The sequence below is a fragment of the Bombus pyrosoma genome, linkage group LG10 (genome assembly GCF_014825855.1).
Source record: "Bombus pyrosoma isolate SC7728 linkage group LG10, ASM1482585v1, whole genome shotgun sequence".
In the NCBI taxonomy this organism is placed as follows: domain Eukaryota; kingdom Metazoa; phylum Arthropoda; class Insecta; order Hymenoptera; family Apidae; genus Bombus; species Bombus pyrosoma.
In genome coordinates, this window is record NC_057779.1 from 3,601,507 (window position 1) to 3,624,960 (window position 23,454).

The following is a 23,454-nucleotide window of genomic DNA, read 5'->3' on the forward strand; positions in this document are numbered from 1 at the left end:
AACGACACCACGCTTCCGCCGCGATTTTATCGTCCATCTTCTGCTTCTTCGTGTTCCTCTCTTCAAGAGTTTAGCTCGCAGAGGGATGATCATTGGCTGAATTGAGCCGGCATTATCTCCATAGTTTTCTTGTTTGGATATAGCGAGCATTTTTTACTGGTTCTTAAATGTTCAAAGATTAGCAAAGCATTCGCCAATCTTTTCAAAATGCTCGTTCAGATTATTACAAACAATGGATTCTGAAGTTTCGATTTCGCCCGTAAAAGTGAATTCTTTGGTGTCTTTTGTCTTGGCTTAACTCGATAGATTATTCTTCCTCAGAGTAGAATTTAAGATTTCATTCAATTTTCAGAATCACGATGTAATTCTTAATCAATTTCTTCGAGTTAGGAACCTATTGAAAGATGCTACGCTTGTTCCTTAACTCGCGACGTTTTTCGATTCAAAACTTGCAGGATGTCTACAGCTGATTCAAATAAATAATACAGCCAGAGATCGTAGCTCTGTCGAACGCATTCTCAAAGATACTGAACGACACCTTCAGCTCAGGAGGATATCTTCGCTTTGCATCTCGTCGACGACTCGTCGAGACAAAAAAGAAAAGAATCTGTCGCGTTTTCGTTGCATTAGACAGTCCATAGATGAAGATTAAGGAGGAACGCGACGTGGAATCTTGCCAGGCGAATTTCAGCAGCTGTGGTACGTCATTAGAGGTATTTCCGCCTAATTGTTTCATCGTGCAGCATCCAGATCCCCCGCTGGACCGTTTGTCTGTCTGTTTCCCGCGTTCAGGGTAACAGTAGCCCCAGCGGGACGTCTTCGAGAGCTCAGAAATTGCGACCGTTCCAGCGTGCCGCGCCCTTTGATGACGTATTAATTGGCCCAACTTTGATACATCTCGCAGAACCGCGGCGTTAATAACGTTTCCAACCGTTGAATCTCGCCATGGCGAGCGAGTCGGGCTTGGATCGAGCCATGTGCCGGTTTTGACAGCCGTCGGATCGCATTTTCGCTTGAAAATCATCAAACCGATTGTCTCTCGCCCTCCAGATCCAGCCAACGATTAATTTTCTTTGACGTTCCGATTGGCCTAGTGACATCTTATTTTTCCAATTGATTAATGATAGCTTATATTTGAAAACCGGAAAAGTGTATTAGACAGGTGCGTATGAAACGTCGTTTTCTAGGATAAAATTTTAATTGCAAGAATTATTTCTTGGTGATATTGTATATTTGATAATGGTAATAATCTTCATGTCGTTCGATATACTTTACACTACACTCATCGACTATTTTGTTTTATCGTTCTAAATGTTGTAAGAATTATCAACTTTGGAATTTAGGAAGTGTTAGAACCAAGCTGTTATAATTTCTTCATTTGTAAGTCTCTTTGAAGTAATTTACGCGCTACAAACTTTCTTGCGTGCAACGGGAAAAAAGTCTTTAACGTTCTCCACGTGTAGCAGATTTATGCTGCCAGAAACAGTCGTTACACTTCTCATTAATTCAAGTTCGCGTAAAAGAATATAGTTCTAAAAAGATAATTTTATTATAAATCTGAGAACAAATGAAGGATCAATAAATGATTAATTTTACAAAGGGAGAATTCCAAAGAGAATTACAAAGGGAATGAATATTAAGATTACTTTAAAACGTTAAAAAGTGATTTTGGAAAGGATAATTCTTCAATAATCCAAGGTTCTTGATTAATATTCAAAGCAATTATTCATCAAAATCTAGGATTCGGAGGATTTGGGAATTGAAGGGAATTTTATTAACTGTCGAACTGTCGAATTTCATTCGTACCAACGTTCGCCATTCGACGTTTCAGGAAAATCTTCACACGAGTCTACCCAACTAAGCGAATATAAGCGATGGTTAAGTGACTGAATTAGAGACGAAAGATTGCGGCCATTTCTTTCTGTTAAGTGCTCGTAAGGCTGATATATGGAAGTCCATAAACAAACGGTGTAGAATCCAGAACGGTCGTTGGTGAGTTTTGGTGCAGCTGCCAAATGTAATTGAAAGAAATAAACGTTGCAGCAAAATGCTGCCGCTTCGTTACACGCTCTCGCCCTGTCACCACATAAGCAGTTGCTTCGTTTGACTTTTTCTACTGCGTCAATTGTATTAAATCGTACCTTTGAGAGAACCGAGCAATAATAACAGCAAGATCAGAATTTTTACATCGTTCCGGATTCAAATTAAGATTCGTGGCCAAATTCAAAAAGAAAAGCAACACCACTCTATTTCCATAGAATTAAAATTTGATTGAATAACTCGACAAATTTTCTTTTCCTTCTTCGCTTTTTTCTAATTTCGCTAAATACACGGTACAAGATTAGATTGATTGTCAGAAGAATACTACAAACCTAGAATGTAATTACTGGCATTGTAAAAGTAGAGACGTCGTACTGCGATAATTGTACCATTGATAATTCTATAGTCTCAAGATCTATAGGCACACGCGCATACGTATCGACGTAGCGTCGTTTCTCAATTAAATATTTTACAATTTAACAACGAAAAGTTGTAATAAAGGGGCAACATGCAAACGAAAGTTCTACCGGGACGATAGAATGGTATGTAAGTAAGATAAACAGCGGCAGATAAATGGGCCATAACCGGCACGGCGCGGCGCACACCATTCTCAACTGTAGTTCATATCTACGGTACACCATGCTTCGTTAAAATCAATGTATAACGGCTGTGAAATTTCTAAGTCATATAGACCGAACATATCATGGACTGTTCGATGTTATAGAAGATTGACACCGTAATTTATTCTACCATCTATTGTAATCTACATGTTACAGCATAGAAATTTCACGTTTGTTAAAATCAATATCTCGACGATGCTTGTGCACAGCACTGCGCAGAATTTGAGTTCAATCGACTATTATAGGTAGTCGAAAGCTATAGAAGATCGACACCATAGTCTACCTTACTATAAGCCGTTCAATGGTGACTTTTCAGACAGGAAATTGGTGTCTATAGAGAAGAGGATTCGAAGCAGTTTCTATCGGATGACTATTCTTAGATCTCAATTCACAGGCAATCCAATGAATACTCCTTTGAGTATTTCTTCTTCATTGTACTCGTCTTATGCTGTATTTGACAAGATTCTTCGCTATACGTTCATCAATTTATTTGTACATCGAGTTCAAAGTGAAATTAAATTAATCGATGATAGAACTTCTTTCTTAGCGTAGCATTCTTGGTCAGATCATTTATTTATTCTCAAACATCAATTAAGCGAACACGGGTCTACTCGCAGCATTTCAGCAGAATCTTTCAAAAAATTTCACATTGCTACGAATTTTGTTATTAGAATTGATGTTCCAGATATGAATGATAAGTATTCGATGACTATTTCGTCAAATCATATTGTGCAGTAACAAGATACTAAATTGACTTTTTCTAAATTCCTAGAATCTATGGAATACGCGCTGATGTGAAACTCTTTGTCTGTAATAAATAGCTACAAAAAGTATCTCTACATTTACTATAGCATTTACATACTAATTAATTGAGATCCAAGTATATTAAATTTGGTATCATTTAACAGTAACAAAAACCAGTACGTGACACATAGGAAAACCATTAGAGCTGAACAAAATATCGAGCCAATACAATTCTATGAAAGCATCGACGAGTCGTAGCATCACCGAATGATCGATCACCTCGAGATCGGCCCCTTTTCTCAATAAATTGATAGATTTTCACGCTCGAACTCGCCGGATCGATATTTCACTCTCTTCTCAGCGGAAGTCTCGTCGCGACCTATCCACCCGTAGACTCTTCATTCTTCTCAGCAACTGCGTTTCGTCGCGTTCGTTTCCGACGTGTCCGCACAATTCTCGCGACCGGAACCACCGCATCGTTTCTCGAGAAACGTGACCGACGTTGGCAGCCGACAAATTGCACCGAAGCTTTTTCCTCGACACTTATCTCAAAATCCTCTTCAACGGTGGAGGAAAGAGCGAAGAAAAAACAGAAGAACGGTGGAAAGATCAAATCATCGTGTAACCAGCAATCGACTGGGATAGTTAGAAGGGTTGATAAGGGATGAAAGAGCAGCGGGAAGAGGTTAATATCCGGCAATTTACCGATGTCCAGTGAAACTGATTTCCAGGCGGCGGGAATTACTTTGTGGCGCTGTCTTATGGTCGGCCACTTGAATGAACATTTGCGAGATAAAGATTTAAAAAAACATGCATATAACGCGCGGTTTTTTGCTGAAAAGTAATATCAGGTGATGAGTAAAAATTAAAAAATTTATTTCTCTGTTTAATTACACACGGTGACGTCGTACAGAGATCATTTATTCTCCTTTCCGCTTCGTCAGATATTGCGCTGACATTTAGCGAAGAACAGAGTTTTTGTGTAACTCGAAAAATTTTTCTTCGGATAAGCGTGGTCAGAAATTTGTTTTTCAACCAAGTCGCAATTACGCATGAATTTCACCGAAAAAGATGAAGAACACTCAGTACAACAGTTTCTAGCATAAAAGAATTATATAGCAACAAGAAAGAGGAAAGTTTCGTTGGAGATATATTAGTGGATTTGTTTTATTTAAATATATACGTTTATTGTACCAGAAAGAAAGAATTATAGCAATAGATGTATAGTAAAGCGAATTAACCAGAAACGTATCTAGAAAGATTCGTTGTTATAGTCGAGATAATTCTTGAATCTATAGCTCAAGATGGAACATTCGGATCTTAATCTAGTTACTAAACTACGAATTTTTATTTTTACGAGTATGCGTAATATATAAAATTAGATCAAATTTCCGAAGAAAACTTTTCGTTAGAAAGTTTGCTCGTAAAACGGAATCTCTACTTACATTCCATTTGTTCAGTTTCATTTGTAAAAAAATACCCGCAGTCTGCTAATAATTTACGTTCTAATTTAAATTCTACACTGAATATTCTGTAGTGTGCAGTATAATATTCTATACAGCGTGATTTAAATAATTGATAGCCTGCAGTGGATTTTCAGTGTATCTATAAATACATCTTATAATATTTGATTTAGTGTAGTTAATAAATAGTAGTAGATAATATAGTCATTGCATAAGGAGTATAACGATGAATATGTATGTTTTATATATAGGGAGAACAGAGAGAAAGGGAGAGAGAAAGAGAGAGAGAGAGAAACATAATGGGCCAGGAATGAAATAGAAGTGGAATAACAGCCAGGTCAATTGCTGTATCTGTAAAGACATAATCGAACGAATGCTTATGAGACTTATCCTGAGTGAAAATCCCCTTGGTAGCGAATGTAGTAGAACTACCACAAGTTCAGAACTTCTCTTCCATCTACGATCCCTCAGTTATGTTCTCTGTGGTTCCATCGAGCACGTTCTCGATTTCTTCGACTTCGAACCCCCTTTTTCGTTCGTCCGCGGTGACCTGCCTCCAGGGTGCAGTACTCACCGTTTATGCCACTACAGGAAAGTCTTGCTTCTCATCGTGACTCGAGAATTGAAGTCGGTTCCTGGTATATATGTATGTATATAGAAGTCAGCTCCTCGTGATACTTACTCCTTGGAGGACGAGGTGGTTTCACGATGGGGTGGTTCGAATAGAGCGAGAGTAGAGCCACGTTTTCTTATGGAATATTTCAATCTTGCAGAATGGATCGTGTTTCGATTCGGAATATATTAAATTCGCTTTCTGTGGGGCGTCGGGTTTTACGTTGCGGTTTAAATTGAGTGACTGTATTGTGCTTTGAATACTTGCTGATTACGTTATTTTGAAAGGGGTGGATTATGCGCGATTTTGATTATTCTATTTGTCGATTGGAAATTGTGAGAAATTAAAACAGGAAATAAAAGTGAGAAATAAGTGGAGGAAGTGAAAGATGAAAATAAATAGAACGTACCTTGAAATCCTAATCCAACTCAATTACAACGACATAAAATGAAGTAATAAATTACAAAGGGAAATTAAGGAACCATACCATGATATGAACAGACTCTGCAATCAAAAAGCTATATGATTTTGCCTTGAATTATCCAAATTACTTCTCCCTAAACTAAAAATAACGATAATGATGGAAAGCAAAGCACAGAAATGGTAAAATATGATACAACGGAAATGATAGAATAATTTTACTAACCAAAAAAGATATTCGAGATTCTGGATCATGGTATCCATTGCTCGTTCACCGTTGCGAGTCTCTTTTGTTCGGCGACATTAACGCTCGGGATGGAAGCCGCGCCGGGACCGACAAATTCTACGGGGTCATTATCGATTAAGCCTGTGCAAATAGTCAAGTAATTCGACTAGCCGATCAAATGCCGTAATCCAATAACTCGAGCCACTGGTGTATACGAAAATGCGTCGATCGGGAGCCGCGGAGTTGCCAACCGAATTACCGTTGCGCGGAATTGCTACCGTTTCGATGTCGAGAGAGCGGCAGCAGAGAGAGAGAGAGAGAGATAGAATGCCCGACAAAAGATCGAATTAACCTCGGTGTGCCTAAATTGTCGACTAGTTGGAATTACCGCGTTGGACCAAGGGAACCAGTCATTTTCGGCTCGATCGTGGATTATCACCGCAAGTCAAGCGCTTTCCAGGCTCTGAACCCGAAAACATCCGCCCTAGGGCTTCGATAGGTTTCACCGGGGGGTTTCACCTCTCGATGACGAATTTCCATCCAATAGTTGCTTAACGTATCGTATTTCGTGGATTTTGCAGTGTCGAGAGGCGTCGAAGAGTAAATTTAAATGGAATTTCATTTTGTTTGGAGAACAGGCAGAATATTTGCTTAAGAGGGGGAATTTTTATGGTGTGAACTATTTTTATCATCTTTTTTTCGATATAATAGAATACGATAAAATTCTATAATAAAATTTATAATCAGAGTTGTTAATTTTCTGTTGCTTTACATCTGCTAATAATAATATTATGCTGTGTTACAGTTAATATCGCGAGATTTGGAAATTAAATAAAATTTCTTTCACTGAAATTAGCCGTAGAATGACTACTGTGAAATATTTCATTGAGAAATAAATACAAAATTCCCAAATTGGAATTACCGTTCCAAACACAAAGCGCTCAAACTTCCACTTGCAGCATCCAAAACGCACCATTCACGTATACACATCTCCACTATAAAATATCTCGCATATTCAAAATAAAGCTAAAAATACCCTTTACCATTCCGAACATACCGAAAGAGAGAGAGAAATTAATGAGGTTTTGATCTACGAGTATCGCGTGTAGTTGCAGCAAAATCGCCAGATTTATTCCACCATTCTGCATCGAAATCCAGAGAACGCTGTAGTCGTTGGAAAGAAGTCCAGCCAGGGTTTTATCGCACCTGGCGCCGCCGAGCTGTGGACTCGCGTGCGTTGCCATCGTTTGCAGGATCCTGCAGCTAGAAGCTCGCAACCAGTCGGCGTACGTTTTCTGTCGAACAGCTATCGACACTAGATAAAAAAAAAAAAAAAAGAAAAAGAGAGAGAAAGAAAGAAAGAATGGAGGGAAAAGCACGAGTACTGGTCTAACGAAAAAACGGATACAGCGGGTGGATTCGAGGATGGGTGGGTATGCTCGCGGTACTTCCGGTAATTTGCCAGGAGAGCATTGTTGGCGAAACTTTTTTACATCCGAAGAGTGGAAAAACTTTCGTAATTCCGCCGGCGATACCGTTCGTGAGTGGAGGACGAAAGACGATGCTTGTTAAAAGCGTTCCTCGATCGCGTTTTATGCGCCCTTCAATCGAGAATAGATGCTACCATGTCGATTTTACTACCATTTTTACCGTAATTTACGAGTTCACTCCGAGCTGTAAGGTGTGCGCTTCCATTTATTCATGGATATTATATTAACTATTACTTCTCTCATTTTCACGTATCCAGCAATCTCATTAAATCAACAAGTGACACTTCGAAATTCGTGCATCACAAGCATAAGAACTTTACAGAGTTTAGCATCAAGTGGAACTCCTCGAGTTCCCTAAATTCGAAACATTACAATTGCTCCACGGCTGCAAACTCTACTACAAGGCCAGTACTCCCGAACTACTCCCGAAGGACCTTGAATACCAATTAGAGATAAAGCGGTTTGTAACTATGAACACGCAATATCTGCGCGAAAAATGAAAAAATAATCCCTTTAACCTGATGCGTTCTGAAAATTCAACTTGCAGCGATAAACAACCGCTTCTACCAGTTTTTCCACGAGTACGATTCCCAAGAGCAAGGGGTTAAGCATCGCAGAAACGTTCTTGCCGCGGTTTTAAAGGCGAACGAATTGCGTATCGCGTTTCGTGACGGTAACAGTATATCTTTGCGCGGAAGTTCGTTCACCCTCGCGCGTATGCGCGCCTCGGCCTCTTTCAGACGCAGAAAACAACGCGTGCCAATGTGATGCGGCTGATAGAAGCGGGAATTCGCGTACGGGACGCTCGTAAAAACCGCGGACAACGATGAGACTGGAATAATACGGTTCCGGACCAACCGCAGTAAACGCAGAATAGAAACGAGAAATAGAGACTTTACGGCGGTACCCGTTGTGCTCGCTGTCCATCGACGTCCGTGCCAAACGACTTTGGGAAGCTCGTAAGCCTGATGGGATTGCGAATACGCTTATTATTGTGGTTCCGCATATGGAGATTTTCAGCTGCATGTTTTATTTCGCTTTTATTCGTTGGTTTACCTTCGTTATTGATTATAGAGAATTTATTGGATGTTGAGCGCGATTGAAGCTGAGATATTCGAGTGATTTTGATCGGCTTTCGAGTACATGAAAATTGCTCTCTAACTATGAACTATTAAAAGTTTCAAGCTTTTCAGTATGCTCCACTTACTTTACGGTTATTCGAGTTGCAATATATCGTGATACGCATATACGTTGTTATATGGCTTGTTAAAATGGTATTTTATACAGCTTATTATATAGAATTTTTCAAATTTATTTATGACAAATTTAAACACTTGGGAAAATTTTGCCAATACTATTTTGCTTGTTTAATCCAATTCCGCGATACTACAACTATGTGCAGTAATCCTGGTAACGTTATACATGTATGAAACCGAGGAACCGTATACACTAGCTCTGATAGTAATCAGTTAAAGCAGATCATGCTTGATAGAGTGTACCGAGAAATACAATTTTATTATTTACATTCTAAAGCTTTTTACATTTGGCATTCGATATCTCGTATAGTTTTGCATATTACATAGGATCTGTACGCTCTTTTACATTTCAATCTCCCATAAATGGTTAAACGTTTAATAATCACTTTGATCGCCGTCCTCTTGACGAAAGAGGATTCCCTCGGTACGCTCTGTATCATCGCGTTTACCATTTACGACGAACCAGGAAAAGGGATATAGGGAGTGGACGATTAATCATTCGAATTATCCAATGATGCACACGTGTGTGGCGTAGAAGTGAGGCCACGGCAAGCGTATTTTCCATGTGCATGCTTTCTCGTTAGAGCCACGAGAATTTCTCGGGCCGGGACACGATGCTAATGGATCCTAATCGGTACTTTCCGCGCGGAACGTTTTGCCCCGTGTAACCTGAGCGGAGAATGTCGTCACCGTGCAACGAGGCTGGCAGTTGCGTGCGTTGCAAAGCTAAAACAGCCTCGTGGAATCCAGACTCCGTCTGTTTCTGCCAGCGTCAATTGCTCGAAATTAAGCTGGATTCGTCGTTCGTCAACCTCAGTTTAATGTGAAGAATTTTCAAAGAGATACGTAAAGTTTGGTATCGAGGGAATGTTCATCCTGCTATCAACAGTATATCACAAACATAGGATAGAATTGCTCGATACATTATAGCTTTCTATAATAATAAGAAGGGAACAAATACGGCTAGATTTTGATGCAATGTGCAAGGCGACGGATACCATGAGCAGCGTGTCTTTTCGATTTTTCATAGAGCATTAAACAGAGAAACGTAACAGCGGGTTCGCGCGAAACCGCAGGAAATTTGGGAAAAGAATTTTTGGCAAACTTGTCGGACGGCTAATTGCTCACCGATTTCGATAGTCTTGAAATATGTTGTATAGTTTAACATTTTGAACGAGCTTAGTTTTCGAGTTAGTTTTCGAGTAAAAATATACGGTTGCTCGGTCTTAGTTTTCAAGCTGGGTTTAGGAATCAAAAATATTTAACAAGTATTTAACTCTTAACTGCTATTGCGAGATCTTAGATTACTCTACTTCTTTATCCTGTCTTAGACGAGACTCCCCTAGTTGTCCTAATTGTCGTTCTCATAACGTATAACGAACCTTATAATAGCAATTTATAATGTCAGATTAGAATTACTCGTTATGATTAAGGGTTAAATATTCAATGATATTTCATTGACCGAAGTATAAATTGGAGCAACGAAGAGTAAGAAGCCTGAGATTCACACATGTTGGCAAAGCGTATCACAAATTCCTTGAATGTCAGGCTAAATACCGAAGAAACCTTTTGATGCTTGCAATTAGTCAAGTCCAGACGTGCAAACCATTCTCGTTTTACCGACCATCCGCAGCAGCCATCATATTCTATCAAGCTCCGTAGACCCACTTATGTACGCCACTTCAGCAAACCAGTTTAAGAAACTCCAGTTTAGACATAATTCATACTCAACACCGCCGTCTTCCATTAATTTGAGAGGCGGATAGCCGACGGTGAAGCTCGGTTCCAAGCTCTATAAATAACCTGGCAACTCCTATTTCTTTTTCTGTAACATTGCTTCGCGGAAAGCCAAAGAAAATCGCCAGACCTCGAACAACAACAGGCTGTACTGTACATCTTCAGACAAATATGCACATTCGACGGAGATTCTATCGAATCTGGCAACCCGTGTTAAAATTGGTCTCGCGAATTTCTATCTTTTCAGGAGAAGACTAAGAATGAGAATGATAAAACTGTTGGGGGGGAAAAAAGAAAGAAAAAAACAGAATTAGAATGTAAAATTTAGTGCAACAAATAAAGACAAAAATATTTAAAAGATATGTAGACAATGTACATACCTATGTCATAAGAAGCGTAATGCAATATAAAAATACGCGATGAGTCTTAGAAAGTTCTAGTTTCGGCTGTTTTGTAAGCTTGCAATTTGCTGTTCAACCTAAATATCTGCTATAACTATGTAGCAACTTTTCTCGCCCTTCCCATCGCTTAGCTTTTCACTTATTAAATATATTAGTTTCATGGTAGAGAAAGTTAAGGATGCCCATACCGACGAACACAGAAACAACAGAACGTCTAATAAAGGCGGTCCTCGAGAAGCAATTTTAGATTACGGAGGGACGCCATTGTCGCCTATCGACAGCCGATTAAATTACATCAAGTATTGCTTGGAACGTGGCGTAGAGCGAGGGTGCGTCGTAGATCGCGTCGAGTTACCGCCTCATATAACAACGCCTCCGTACTTTTCGTGCGGATAATCGAATTACTCTTCAGCCAGTTTGCCCTGATATCAATCCCCCGTTCGCCATTTCCTTTTTCGTTTTCTCGTTTCTACGAATGTATATACCGAGCCTGGCTCGGCTCTCTTACCATCTCGATGAAACACCTCGTTTCCGACAGGCTGACTCGCCTCTAAACGCATCAATAGAAACGAAGCCGCGTCGATTTTACGCGCGTTCGCCTTCCAGGGGTGATATTAAATCGGGGAATATACATACATTTGGCGGAGCTTCTGTTTGGCTGAGTTTGCGCATGAATTCCCGATTGAATTCGAGAAGGTGGCAAATGGGTGGCAAAGGAAAATGATGCTTCCATACAGTCGGGGTAGATTCTTTCAAAGTTCTACGATTTGAAACTTTTATCTCATCGGAATGTATTTTGCGGTTTGCATTGAATTTTTATTCAGGTTATATGTGGAATATTAATCTTTTGTCGATGAACTGTACTATAGGGTAAGTGGGAAATTGTGAGAAGTACGATAGGTAGCTGATTCAACGTACTGAAACAAGAAGAAAAATTCGTATAACATATGCCTGATACGATCTTGTTTTCGAGTTATTTTGCGTGATGTTAGACATTGCTTAGATCAACGATTTTTTAAAATCTCTCGTTTATTAAACGTCAGTTGGCAATGTTGAAACTCTTCGGCAACGCGACGATTAAAGTTGCAGACGGATTCGTGTAAGTTGTTCGAACAAGTTCGACTGTCTACGCGATGCATTCACATGTTTCTATCGAAGCTGGACCTGTTCGCTTCGAGCAATTTCTCTGAAGACAGGGAAGCAACTATTACAACACAAATGTTTATTTGAACTTTTCGTCTTATTTTAATGTGCTGAATCAGCTCCTGTCGTATTTCCAACATGTTCTGACTCTCCCAGTATGTTGTCGATGTTCTGGGTGGAATTTGCCCCTTGAGTCTCTCATGGAAAGAATTTCTATGTTTGTTGGAAATATTTGTTTCAAATAATTAACTTCGTCGACGATTATACACTGCGATTCTACTGTAGTTTCTTTAGTAGTTCGATGTTTAATTAAAACTTCCAGTTAATAACGTATGACATTCGAATAATTCTGTGGACTCTATTGAAATTTCGCTGTTGAATTTCTTTGAAAGCAATTTCTGTTTTTATCCAAAAATGTGTTGAACATTGCACTTTAATAGATGGTAGTACAATATAGCAGAGACATTGATAAACATTCCAAAATTTGTTGGATTTTTTGGAAGCCCGAAACAGTAAGGAAATTGCGCTTGGCCATAAACGACCCAGTTCACCAACAGAGGGTTAATATTGGCATGTGTTTGTCAGAGCGCAGGCAGAAATATTGTTACCCCTTTTATGACGTGTTATGTGTTTCGTATTAATACTTTGTTGTTTAATATTTCGCCATGCTTTTCACAGTCACGACTTCCTTTTACAATAGCTAAATAAAAAATGGAAAAAATCGCAAATTCCAACGTACCAATATTCTATACAGAACATTGGAATGAGTAAATGCTGAAAACTAAATTACCAACGAAACTGTTTGTAAAAATAATTGCAGATAATTCCAAATAATTGCAAAAATATAAAAATAAAACAATCCAGAGTATAAACATTCGAATATGCCAATCCACAGGCCTCGACGTATTACTTATCGGTAGATACGTTCTTCGGACGATCTTACCCTACAGAAAGACGCATGGTGAATGTGTTAGAAACGCACGAACGCGTTCCGTGGCAGAGAAGAGCGGACCAGAAGAAAATTTCCCGTTCGCTGGTTACTTCGCTCGGTAATTATTGACAAGGGGCTGCAAAGTTAACGAGAAACGCGAGTAAGCCGGCGGAAACTCTTACCGGAGATTTACAAGGATGTTGATGCAACCCAAGAGGCAGGTATTTCGTTGATGTACCACCTTAAGTAATCATACTATCGAGGTCGATGTTGTTAACTAAAGCGTTGAATTCCGTGACGTACACGTTGAATAATTCCAATCGTACATTGTAAGTACATGCTCATCAAGAAACCATGGCTATTCACCGTTGGCGCTCGAAGGTCAGTTGCTCTTCGAACTTCTTGCCGCGTGATAATCAAAGTTTAAAGTTCGCTATGGGTCATGTAGAATTTTCTAATGTTTCGCTGTATTTTTTCGTTGGTTATTTTGAGTAAAATAATCGGGCGACTTTCGAACTTTTTCTTGAATAATGGTCACAGTATAAATGCTATGTTACTACTATCAAACAAGTTGTTTATAATAATTGGTAACTGTTCTTTCTCCTCGTTAATATCAGAGAAGATAATAAACCACAAATTCTTTTTCTCGAAATTCCATTTGAATTCTAGCCTGCACTTCAGTTCATTGGACCGAGCTTGTATTACTAAGTACAAATTACGTATAATAAAAGATCTTTCGTCAACAGGTTAACGTTAATTTATTATTTATTGAAACAGACAACAGAGATTTCTAATTCCGCCTTCTAAACAACGAAACAGCAAAAGATTAGGATTCGATTCAAAATACCTGCCAGTTCGTTCATGGAAATACCCAAACACAGTTAGTTATCGAATACCTCGGGCCTTCCTCTCTTTAAAATAATTCTTCGTTAAAAATTGCACATGAAGAGGAATGGCTGGAGGCAGCGAACAGCGAAAGGGAGAAAGCAAACGGCTCGACTCGAGGTAATATCAAGGTAATATCAATTACGGGTAGAAAGCAGGAGCGATCGATCATCGACGATAATAAAGAGCTTCCGCCATGGTGGAACGCCGGCAGAAAAGCGAGCGCGTGTCCCATTTAACGAATATTCGTATCATAACGCGTCAACCAATACGCTTTAACGATTCTTCTCCGTTCAAACTATCTCGAAGATACTTTGAGAATTCGAATTCCCCGCGTTTGTCTACCGCTCGATCGCGATACGGTTATCGTAAATTCGTATTAAGTATATCCACCAGGTCCAGCCGATAGAAACGTGGAATTTGGGTCAGATGGCATCCACTAATAAGCCTGCAACGCTAATAGGCTTACTCGCCAGGTACAGCACACCGTGATGCACGATAGGATGAGGTTCCGTATCTCTTGAACCAGATTAGTGGCCTATTCGAAAGCTTACACGTGAACCATGCGCATGGATCTTTCCGGATATGAAGCTGAGTCTCGAGCTTTTACGGGTTACCTGCTTCTCTTTAATCGAGTTTAAGTCGCATCGCCGCCGTCTATCAAACTCGTGGCCCCATGGGGTTTATGGATTCTCTTATTGATTCTCCTGTGCGTATACTGCTTTTCATACACTTACATCGTGGTATACTTTCGCGTCTGTGTTTAATTCTTGCGTGGATATAAATGCGAGGAATTAAGTTAGTGACTGAAGTTCAATTTGTGATATTGGTGAATTTTATTAGTGAATCAGTGAATGATAAAAGTGTCAAAGTGTAGAAATTATGAATTATGGATGTCTACAGTGTTGTAATTATCGAAGTTTACAGGCGATACGCTCTTCTTTCGTAGAGTTTAAGTCACACTGCTGGTGTTTGACGAACTATTTTTCTCTTTTATATTTGAGACTGATTTTCGTTTGGTTTAATGAAGAATAGAGTTGGTTGGGTAAAATATCTCGGCAGTAATTAATACTCGATGGTAATTCAATCGAGCAGAAGGCAAAGGTATTCATTTGTGGCTTGAAATCTTTAGAACATAATGATAAATTATTTAACTGACGATTTTAACGGATGTCCAACGTTTACGTTCGGAGTTTCGAATATTAGTGGATCGGAGGGCTTGTTTGAGATAAAATTAGTGAGGATTGTACGAGTACTTTAGCTATCTTCTTGGTAATGCTACCTATTCATAGAAACACGCGGTGCAAGTGTAATGTTACAGTAGTAGTTGTCTAGTTTCATGTAATTCTGCATTTAACATAGAACGCTTACCAGGAAGATTAAAGGACGCGCTAGTAAAACGTGTAGCAGATGTGCAACTAAGTGTGATGTTATACAAGTTTCGGAAACAATCATACGAAACGTTTTAAACTATTCAAACGTTAGAAAAAATTATTTAATTTTTTCAATGCCTATCAAAATAGCGAAATGGCGTTAAGAGATACTTAAAGGTTAATTTATTTTCTATAAGCATCACCCACGACTTTATCATCTAAATCACCAAATGCAAACTGAAACGAAGTACTTCAAAACCAAATTTTATGAAATAGAATATTTTTCATTGAATGTAATTTATTCAAATAAACGGAAAAATCTCTTTAACGTAAAAAGGTATACAAAAAAGCAGATATAGACGCGTATCCGGTACTTTATGCGTTGAAATCCTAAATCCTTGCATAGTAGAGAACCAAAAGTCTATCTAATTGTGAATGTTATCGTTTAAACGCGTATTCTATTTATGGTATTGATGTGTTCGAATTTGGAAGTGAGAGTACTCACACGAAGAAACTTTGATGATGTGATAAAACACGGTTGTGCATGGAAGTCGACAAAACTCGAGAGCTCAATGCAGTTTAGAAAATTTTGTATAGAAAAATTGCATCTGCGACAGATCTTCTGATAACGAGTGGCTAAAAGTTAAATTCAGTTATCATTGGTTTATAGTCGTGGCCTTTTATTTATAACGGTTGACCAGTTTTGTAAGATAGATATCGTAGAAATTAATGCTGCATTCTTCCAAGCTTTCTGCAATGTTTGACTAAACAAGATTGCCAGATTAATGAGCCATATTTCGTGCGAGGAAGGAAAAGTGATTTATGTCGTAGGATTACAGTTCTCGAGTCTCTGTCAGTGCAGCTACGTTTCAAGAATCCAAGAATTCTGTATGAAGTGGCTACAATGTTCGTAATGTGAGCGTATTATTAATTGTTAACGTATCGCCAATAATAACTCCAAGATTCCGGATTTTAGTTACGACGTTAAAGTTAATATCAAATAATTTATAAGTGTATTTTTTATACCATGCGGAAATCTTATTAAAACACATTTAGTTAGGTGAAGTTCCATCAGATCTGCACTCCAGGATTTCAGTCTTAAGACGTCTGATTGGAGGTAAAATTGTTATAAATTTAAAGGTAAATTTAAAATAAATTTAAATGAAAAGATAAATTCTATATATTAAAAAAATCAATATTTCATAAATGAACAAATTTTCGTGCCAGTATATTTCACATTATACGTTTCAAAAACTATGGATAGAGACTATTATCGGTAGAACTTCAACGTAGGATTAATACTCGTATTTTTACATGATAGTAGTGGCCTCTTATAGAAGCGTGTATCGAACGACGTCGCATAGAAGGGCGTTCTATAATTTCTCGGGCAAGAAGTGCCTCAAGTATTTCAAATATTCGAAGTTCACGACGCCCTGAATGCTGGCCGCGAAGTGTACGCCGCATACTTTCCGCGGCGTTTCTCCTTTCAAGGGAAAACTTGTGCGGAAAGTTCGCGGGGCTGCGGGGCCGAGTGCCGTACCGCACAAAAGATTCGATTTGAATTTCATACCGGCGATTATGGATGTAGATTTCGCCGGTGGCGATTCGATTTCATTCTGGACCGCTCGGAAGTCCACGCGATTCTCGCGTTTCCGTCTAATGGCGCGGAACTCGAGACGTCAAAGACTCGTTTCTTTTTTATTTTGAAATTTTTAAGTAATCGGACTGTATGAATTATTACAATACGTAATTCTTGGCAAATATGATTTCTTTTTATTCTAAAAATTGGAAGTAATCCAAGTCTTTGAATCAAGATTTCTTGCGTTCCTGCTATCAGATGTGTAGCGGCACATGAGTCAACGGAAGATTCGAATCGGAGGAGACTCATATTGTTGTGCCTTGGAGTGCCAACGTTGTTTTGAATCGTCAACCGCAGTTACATTTGAACTCTTTGCAATACCACCGGTCGATACAAACAGACGAACGTGCTCTCTAGGACGAATCATTATAACGAGTCATACAGTCGAATAGCGAGCGTAGAGTTGAACAGTAGTATCGAGCGCGCAACGATTACGACCGGCATACACTATCTATCTGTGTACTTGTATTTAAAGTGACTTTAATATACACCGACTATTACAATTTTATCACTCGTCTATTTAATAAACCAACACGTATAATAATATACACCTCAGACGTATAATAAAAATGCGCGAAGATAGATATACTTCCTACCTTTTAAAGAAACATTAATAGTTGTATCACTTCTGATGAAATTTAAGGTACGAAATTTATAATACGTATTTGTATAGAACAACCTTCTCTTGCTACATGTGACGAACAGATAAAATGGAGAGATAGTAGAACTAGCCTATAAGAATGAAAGGAAACAATCGTCGGCCGTTTGCCATTTATTCTATAACATTTATTACGTTGCTCCCTTGTTTCTCCTATTATATAGAGAACCAAGAATCGTACTGTAAAAATCGTCATCTGCTATTTTCTATAAAATAATGTTCTCCGTTTATCGCTACAGCAAAATTAATTACAATTCTCAAAATGTCTAAGTACGCTGCTATGATTTTTAAACCTCTGCATGTGACATCTTAACCAAATGTCCCTCGAGCTACAGTTCCGATGGGTTAACAAGAACCTTCGCATCTTAGAATCTCCTCACCTATTAACCGATGTTAATTCTCGCAACTATAGGGTGCAAGGGCACGATGCATTATGCGGGGTGGAATTAGCACGTCGTCGGGTGCGAGACTTCGTCCGATAAACCATTGACCATCGACCCTTTCGCCACAAAGTCACAGTCGAGTCGAGAGTGATCGATAAACCGGACCTGCGGCATTACGAGGCAAACAGCGCGATATTACGCTACCGGTCACGTACATCAAGACGAGTTTTGTCGGGCAAATTGCGAACGGAAATAGGCGTGCTGTGTTTCACCGTTAAGCTCGAAACAGCGTCGCACAAACACAGAGAGAGAAAGAGAGAGAGGAGAGGAGAGCTTTCCGTTCTCGACTCGTTCGTCGCGATTTAAAGTGTTTCGTGTCGCGAGACTGGGCACGGAAAATTTGTTACGTTCGTTCGTTTCATTTCATCGTCGACGACCGACATTAATGTAAAAACGGTGTATCCTCGCTGGCTGAGCGGCTGACCAGAGTCGAACAACATGTTTCCGCGATAATTCTGGCGTATGGGATGCTGTATCGTGGATAAGCAGAAACTTCCGGCGGAATTGAGTGCTTCGAATCGATGGAAGATTTGTAATTCGGATGCAAAAGTTTATATATTTATGGGATATTGGAACAATGGTAGATAAAGAGTGTGTGTTATAGGTAAATATAAGTTGTTTGAAACAAAGTTGTTGTTATAATATCGAGAAGTTGAGTCTATTTAGGTTCCGCTTCTTTAGCTGCGTTTCGCGAAGATATGAATTTGCATAGATAACAGCTATTCATATTCTTAACTAAATTTCTGTAGCACCTCGAGACTTGGAATTTATGCAGCCATATTTTAGAGTACTTTAAATTTTGTTTTATCTACTAGTCGTTGTTGAATTGTATTAGCGCACTGTTGATACCGAATAATGTATCGAGGACAAGTACCTATTAATTTCTAGATTTTCGATTAAAGTGGGAAGCTACAATCAACTGTAATTTTGGTCTTCGTAATCAGATAAAATCCAGATCATAGTTAAGTAGAATTTAATCCATTTATCAACGTTAATCTCATTTGAGGATGATGATAGAATATCGGATAAAGGATTAAATCTCGTGGTACTGTTTGATCGATATATACCGTTATAGTGATGAACCTTTTAATACCAATCTTAATTACACGGAATTAAGTGTGTTGCAATAAATTAATTGTCTATAAAATCCAATAGATATTTCGTCCCTGGATGATAAAAATCCTTTATAGTTTTAATTTCTTCGTCGTCAAATGAATCCAATTTTCTTTTACTACATGCCGTAAACTATTTTTCGATTCAGTCTCGTCTTTTTTATTTTCCACTACGCTTTTAACGTATTTTCCAACTCGATGGGAGTTTAATCCCTCAAAGAGATCCAAATATTATGAACTGATTTACATACTAAAATTTAAAAAGATCTGGCGATCCCGATGATCTTTTAAGGCATATCAGAAACGGATGGTTCCATCTATGCGATTGATGAAATCTGGATTAAGGATGAAAAGGAGTACTTTGAAGACGAAAGGCTGAAAAGGGCGCATTTCTCAAAAGCTTCCAGTTACTCAGGCTTCGGTAACGATCGATCCCGATGAAGGAATTCTTTCATCGTTCTCCACGAAACGAATCTTCTCTGTCGGCCTCTTTGAGACACAGACGGATTATCGGTAATCGTAAAAATGCCGCGCGATTCATGCCAAGTGGAGCAATCCGGCCGCTTTTGTGCGACACAACTAACACGACGACATTATCTCGTCCACTGGTCTTCTTTATCCTCGTTACGCGAAGAAAAAATGGCTCGTTCCTCGAGCGGAACGCTCGATAACGAGGCGTTCGTGCTAAATATAGCGAAATTTTGAAAAAAAGAAAACTAGGCTCCATTGTTGAGATAAATTTATAAGAAACACGTATTGTATTATATTATAGTGTAATTTTTATTTCATAAATTTATATATTATTATAATATTACCAAGGATTTGGGAGCTGATTGTACAATTAAAAACAATGAGAAAGATTCTTATAAACATATGTTTCATCTGTCACCTATTAAAAATGTTGAAATACTAAGGTTCGGATCTAAGTCTTCTCAACAAATTCGGGAAACATCAGGTTTGCATTGAAATGCAAGGTGGTCACTCTGAACATCTTTCGCAAAATCAAAACAGAAAATTCGTTAGATCTCGTAAACGAAGACAGATGGAACATATAATAATACAAACTTTTTTAATTGTTTTATTGATGATTGATTAACCCCGAAATGGGTCGTGTTCTGTTACACCCTGTATGTTGATGGTCCAGATATTGCAGACAAACTAAGTTATTAACCCCCAAAAGAAGACTACACCCTTATCATTAGTAACTATGCTTTGTGCCATATTAATTTTTAACAAGGAATAAATTAATATCCATTGTTCTGAACATGTCTAGCCACGAAAGATCTTACATTGATCGACCGTAACTGAAAATTTTCTATCTTGTTTCAGTCTGATTCGTCGAGATACTAGACCAGAGCCGGCAATCAGGTGTTCGACGTTGAGAGGCGCAACGAGATTGCCCTCGGCGCCGGATCATCGTAGCGAGGCTCGTTTGAGGACGGATCCAAAAGTTTTGGTCTTCGTAGAAACGCTATATTCCATGCTGGGCAAGAACATAGCTGAACTACTCGTCTCCAATCGAATCAAGTGAGTACGACGAATCTTTCGTCTCAGACATCTGAAAATCTGGTAGATTGGAGATCACAGCGGTGTACGTAAAGATATTGAGAGTTCAAATTCACTCGCCTAGTTCAACTTTCAACAATTTCGAAATTGATCGAGCTCTAACTCTAGTCTCTGTCATGGTACAAGATATAATCGACTCTTTGTAATAATAAATGTAGAAGAATTTCTGTTTTATAAAAGCTAGCGATAGATTGATTTACACCGCTATGATTCTTAGCCATTTGAAACATATTTCAGTTTCGCATGCAATCGGAGCTTCTATAACATCGATACTTTTTGATTAACAAGTAAATATCATGGAAACAAGGGGAATATGGAGTAACTCCATTGAGACCGAACGATATTTTCCGATAGACAGTTCCCCCTAGTTATCGTGGTCGAAGTTTTTACTAGCAAAATTCATTGATATGCCGAGTGAGATACGTTTGTTTTCCATCCGAGTAAAGGATCGCAGACGCTTCGTCGCGGTTGGGAAAACTTTATCTCGTTAGCGTTTCGCACGAGAAACGAGGGAATTTTCCCCCCATGTTTCAGTAGAAAAGGATATTGTTCGTATCCTAATAGACTTCGTTATCTCTCTGATGGTGATCTCCACTATTTCCTTTTTTCTTTTTTTTTTTTTTTTTTTTTTTTACCTTTCCTTTCTCTGCGATAATTAAAGACACTCGCGCACATATTTATCGTTTGCCAGTGCATTATGCGACTATTATCGAGGATTGCGAATTTACGACAAACAGGGTACAGTTTGTATCAAGAGAATGAGAAAAGTAGGGAATTTTACTGTTAACGAGCCTGGTTAAACTCGTTCTAGTTAATCGAGACAAAATGGCACGCTAAGTAGCCGCGTGCTTAAAGATCCTTGATCTTAACTCGATTTAATTCGCGTTTAAGATGTTCTGCAGCCTGTTCGCGTGTTGTCTTGCCATTATTTAAACTCCTTCGTACTAGCGGCAACTTTAAACGACAGCAAGGTTGTATTTTAATTTTTATATTTATTTATCTGGTCATTTTGAGAATTAGTTGTGGATGTAATTACGTGCAGCAATAATACGTTATATGAAAGCACGTTATTATTACGCATTATACGATAGCTGACGCGATCAATCTTATCACAAGCTATAAAATTGAATTTATCTTTAGAATAAAATTGAAACGAGAAATCGGTACATATATATATATACTGATACTATATAGGTAGTTATACTAACAAGAACTAAATTATATTTCCTCCGATAAGAAATTTTTTAAGAAGAAAAACGAGTTTTGGTCGGAAATAACACCTAATGGGCGTAGCAGAATTTATTATTGATGGAATCGCCTCTTTTTTATACAAACAAAGCTTCCGAGTCCAAAAAATCTGGACGAAGGCAATTTCTATTGGAAGAAACTAAAAATAAAAGAAACCACCCCCTACAAGTCGACCTCTATCAACCGCTCGCGGTGATTCGGAAAAAAATTACAGAGAAGGTGCAGCAAGGGGTGAATTTAACGCCATGAAAGCCCTTAATACGAACGGAGTTAACAGAGGCCTTGAGCCAGAACCAGTTCACCAGATTCTTGGATAATCGTGCAATAACGACCGGCTAATGCAACATGAAGGCTAACCAAGCCTCGATGACATCAAGAAATTGCCATGAACGCGACCAATTCGCTACACGAATACCATAGATGGATTATTTAGCAATTTTTTTATTAGGAAACGTATTAAAACGAAATACGTGCCTAATGTATACTTATTAAAATAAATATACCTAAATATTCCCAGAAGATATTCGATCGTCTATATTAGAAGTCTCGGACTACTATGAACTTTTCTTTCACACGCTAATCTCAACCTACGTAAATATTCAACTGTACTTCGCTATGTATCGTAACTACGCGATTTCCCAAATTATGCTCATCCAATTGAATTACCCTAAAACATTAGCTGCTCATACGCTTTTCTTTCACGTTGCAGTCTCAAACACTCGATTCTTCTATGCATCACTAACGGTCACGATTCAATGATTCTAGCAAGTAATAAAGAACGTAATTCTCGTAATTCAATCCAAAAGACGCGAAAGAACGCTAAAATATAACGAGATCACTCGCGATAAACAATCTCGCGAGATCTTCGTTCCTAATATTCTCGCCGTCCCTGAAGTACAGAAAATTACATAACATTAAAAGAACGCCGAAGCTCTGCCAAAATAACAAATAGAGACAGATAGGGCTAACGATATAGAGCCACCCCTGCGTAGAGCTGGATGAAGCATCATAGGTGGATAAAGTGACAGGGGCAGAGAGTATGACAGGGAGCATGGGAAGTTGCGTGGTCTCTGTGTATGTATGCACGTGTAGATGGTGTGTTCGAGCGGGACGGATCGGTGGTGTAACGCGAACGGATGGCGTGACAAAGGGATGTGTAAGTCGGATGGCGCGAGAGAGACACGTTCACCTCGTGTGTGTTTCGTGTGTGCGTTGCACACTGTCGTCTGCCTGTCATCCGATAATCGGAAAGCCAACCGGCGCACCTGTACACGTCCGGCTAACATGCGCGCGAGAACCACCCCTCGCGCGGAGGTAGAGGGAGAGAAAGAGCCGGGGCCAGCCTCTCGTTTGCTTTATCCGGTGCAATTTCATAATCGATAATCGAGGCCGACGCGAGCAACCGTGCCGGCCAAGCGCTATCCACTCGCCGGACAACATTCAGCC

At 39.0% G+C, this 23,454-nt stretch overlaps 1 protein-coding gene across 4 annotated transcripts in view; it reads left to right on the forward strand.

Annotated features, from left to right (window-relative positions):
* LOC122572116 (bifunctional heparan sulfate N-deacetylase/N-sulfotransferase) overlaps positions 1–23,454 on the forward strand; it is a 367,071-nt gene that overhangs the window by 291,289 nt on the left and 52,328 nt on the right. For all 4 annotated transcript variants that reach the window (XM_043736715.1, XM_043736714.1, XM_043736716.1 and 1 more), the window contains one exon: positions 20,524–20,721. In XM_043736715.1, coding sequence (XP_043592650.1) covers positions 20,524–20,721 — 198 coding nt within the window. The remainder of the gene's footprint in view (positions 1–20,523; positions 20,722–23,454) is intronic.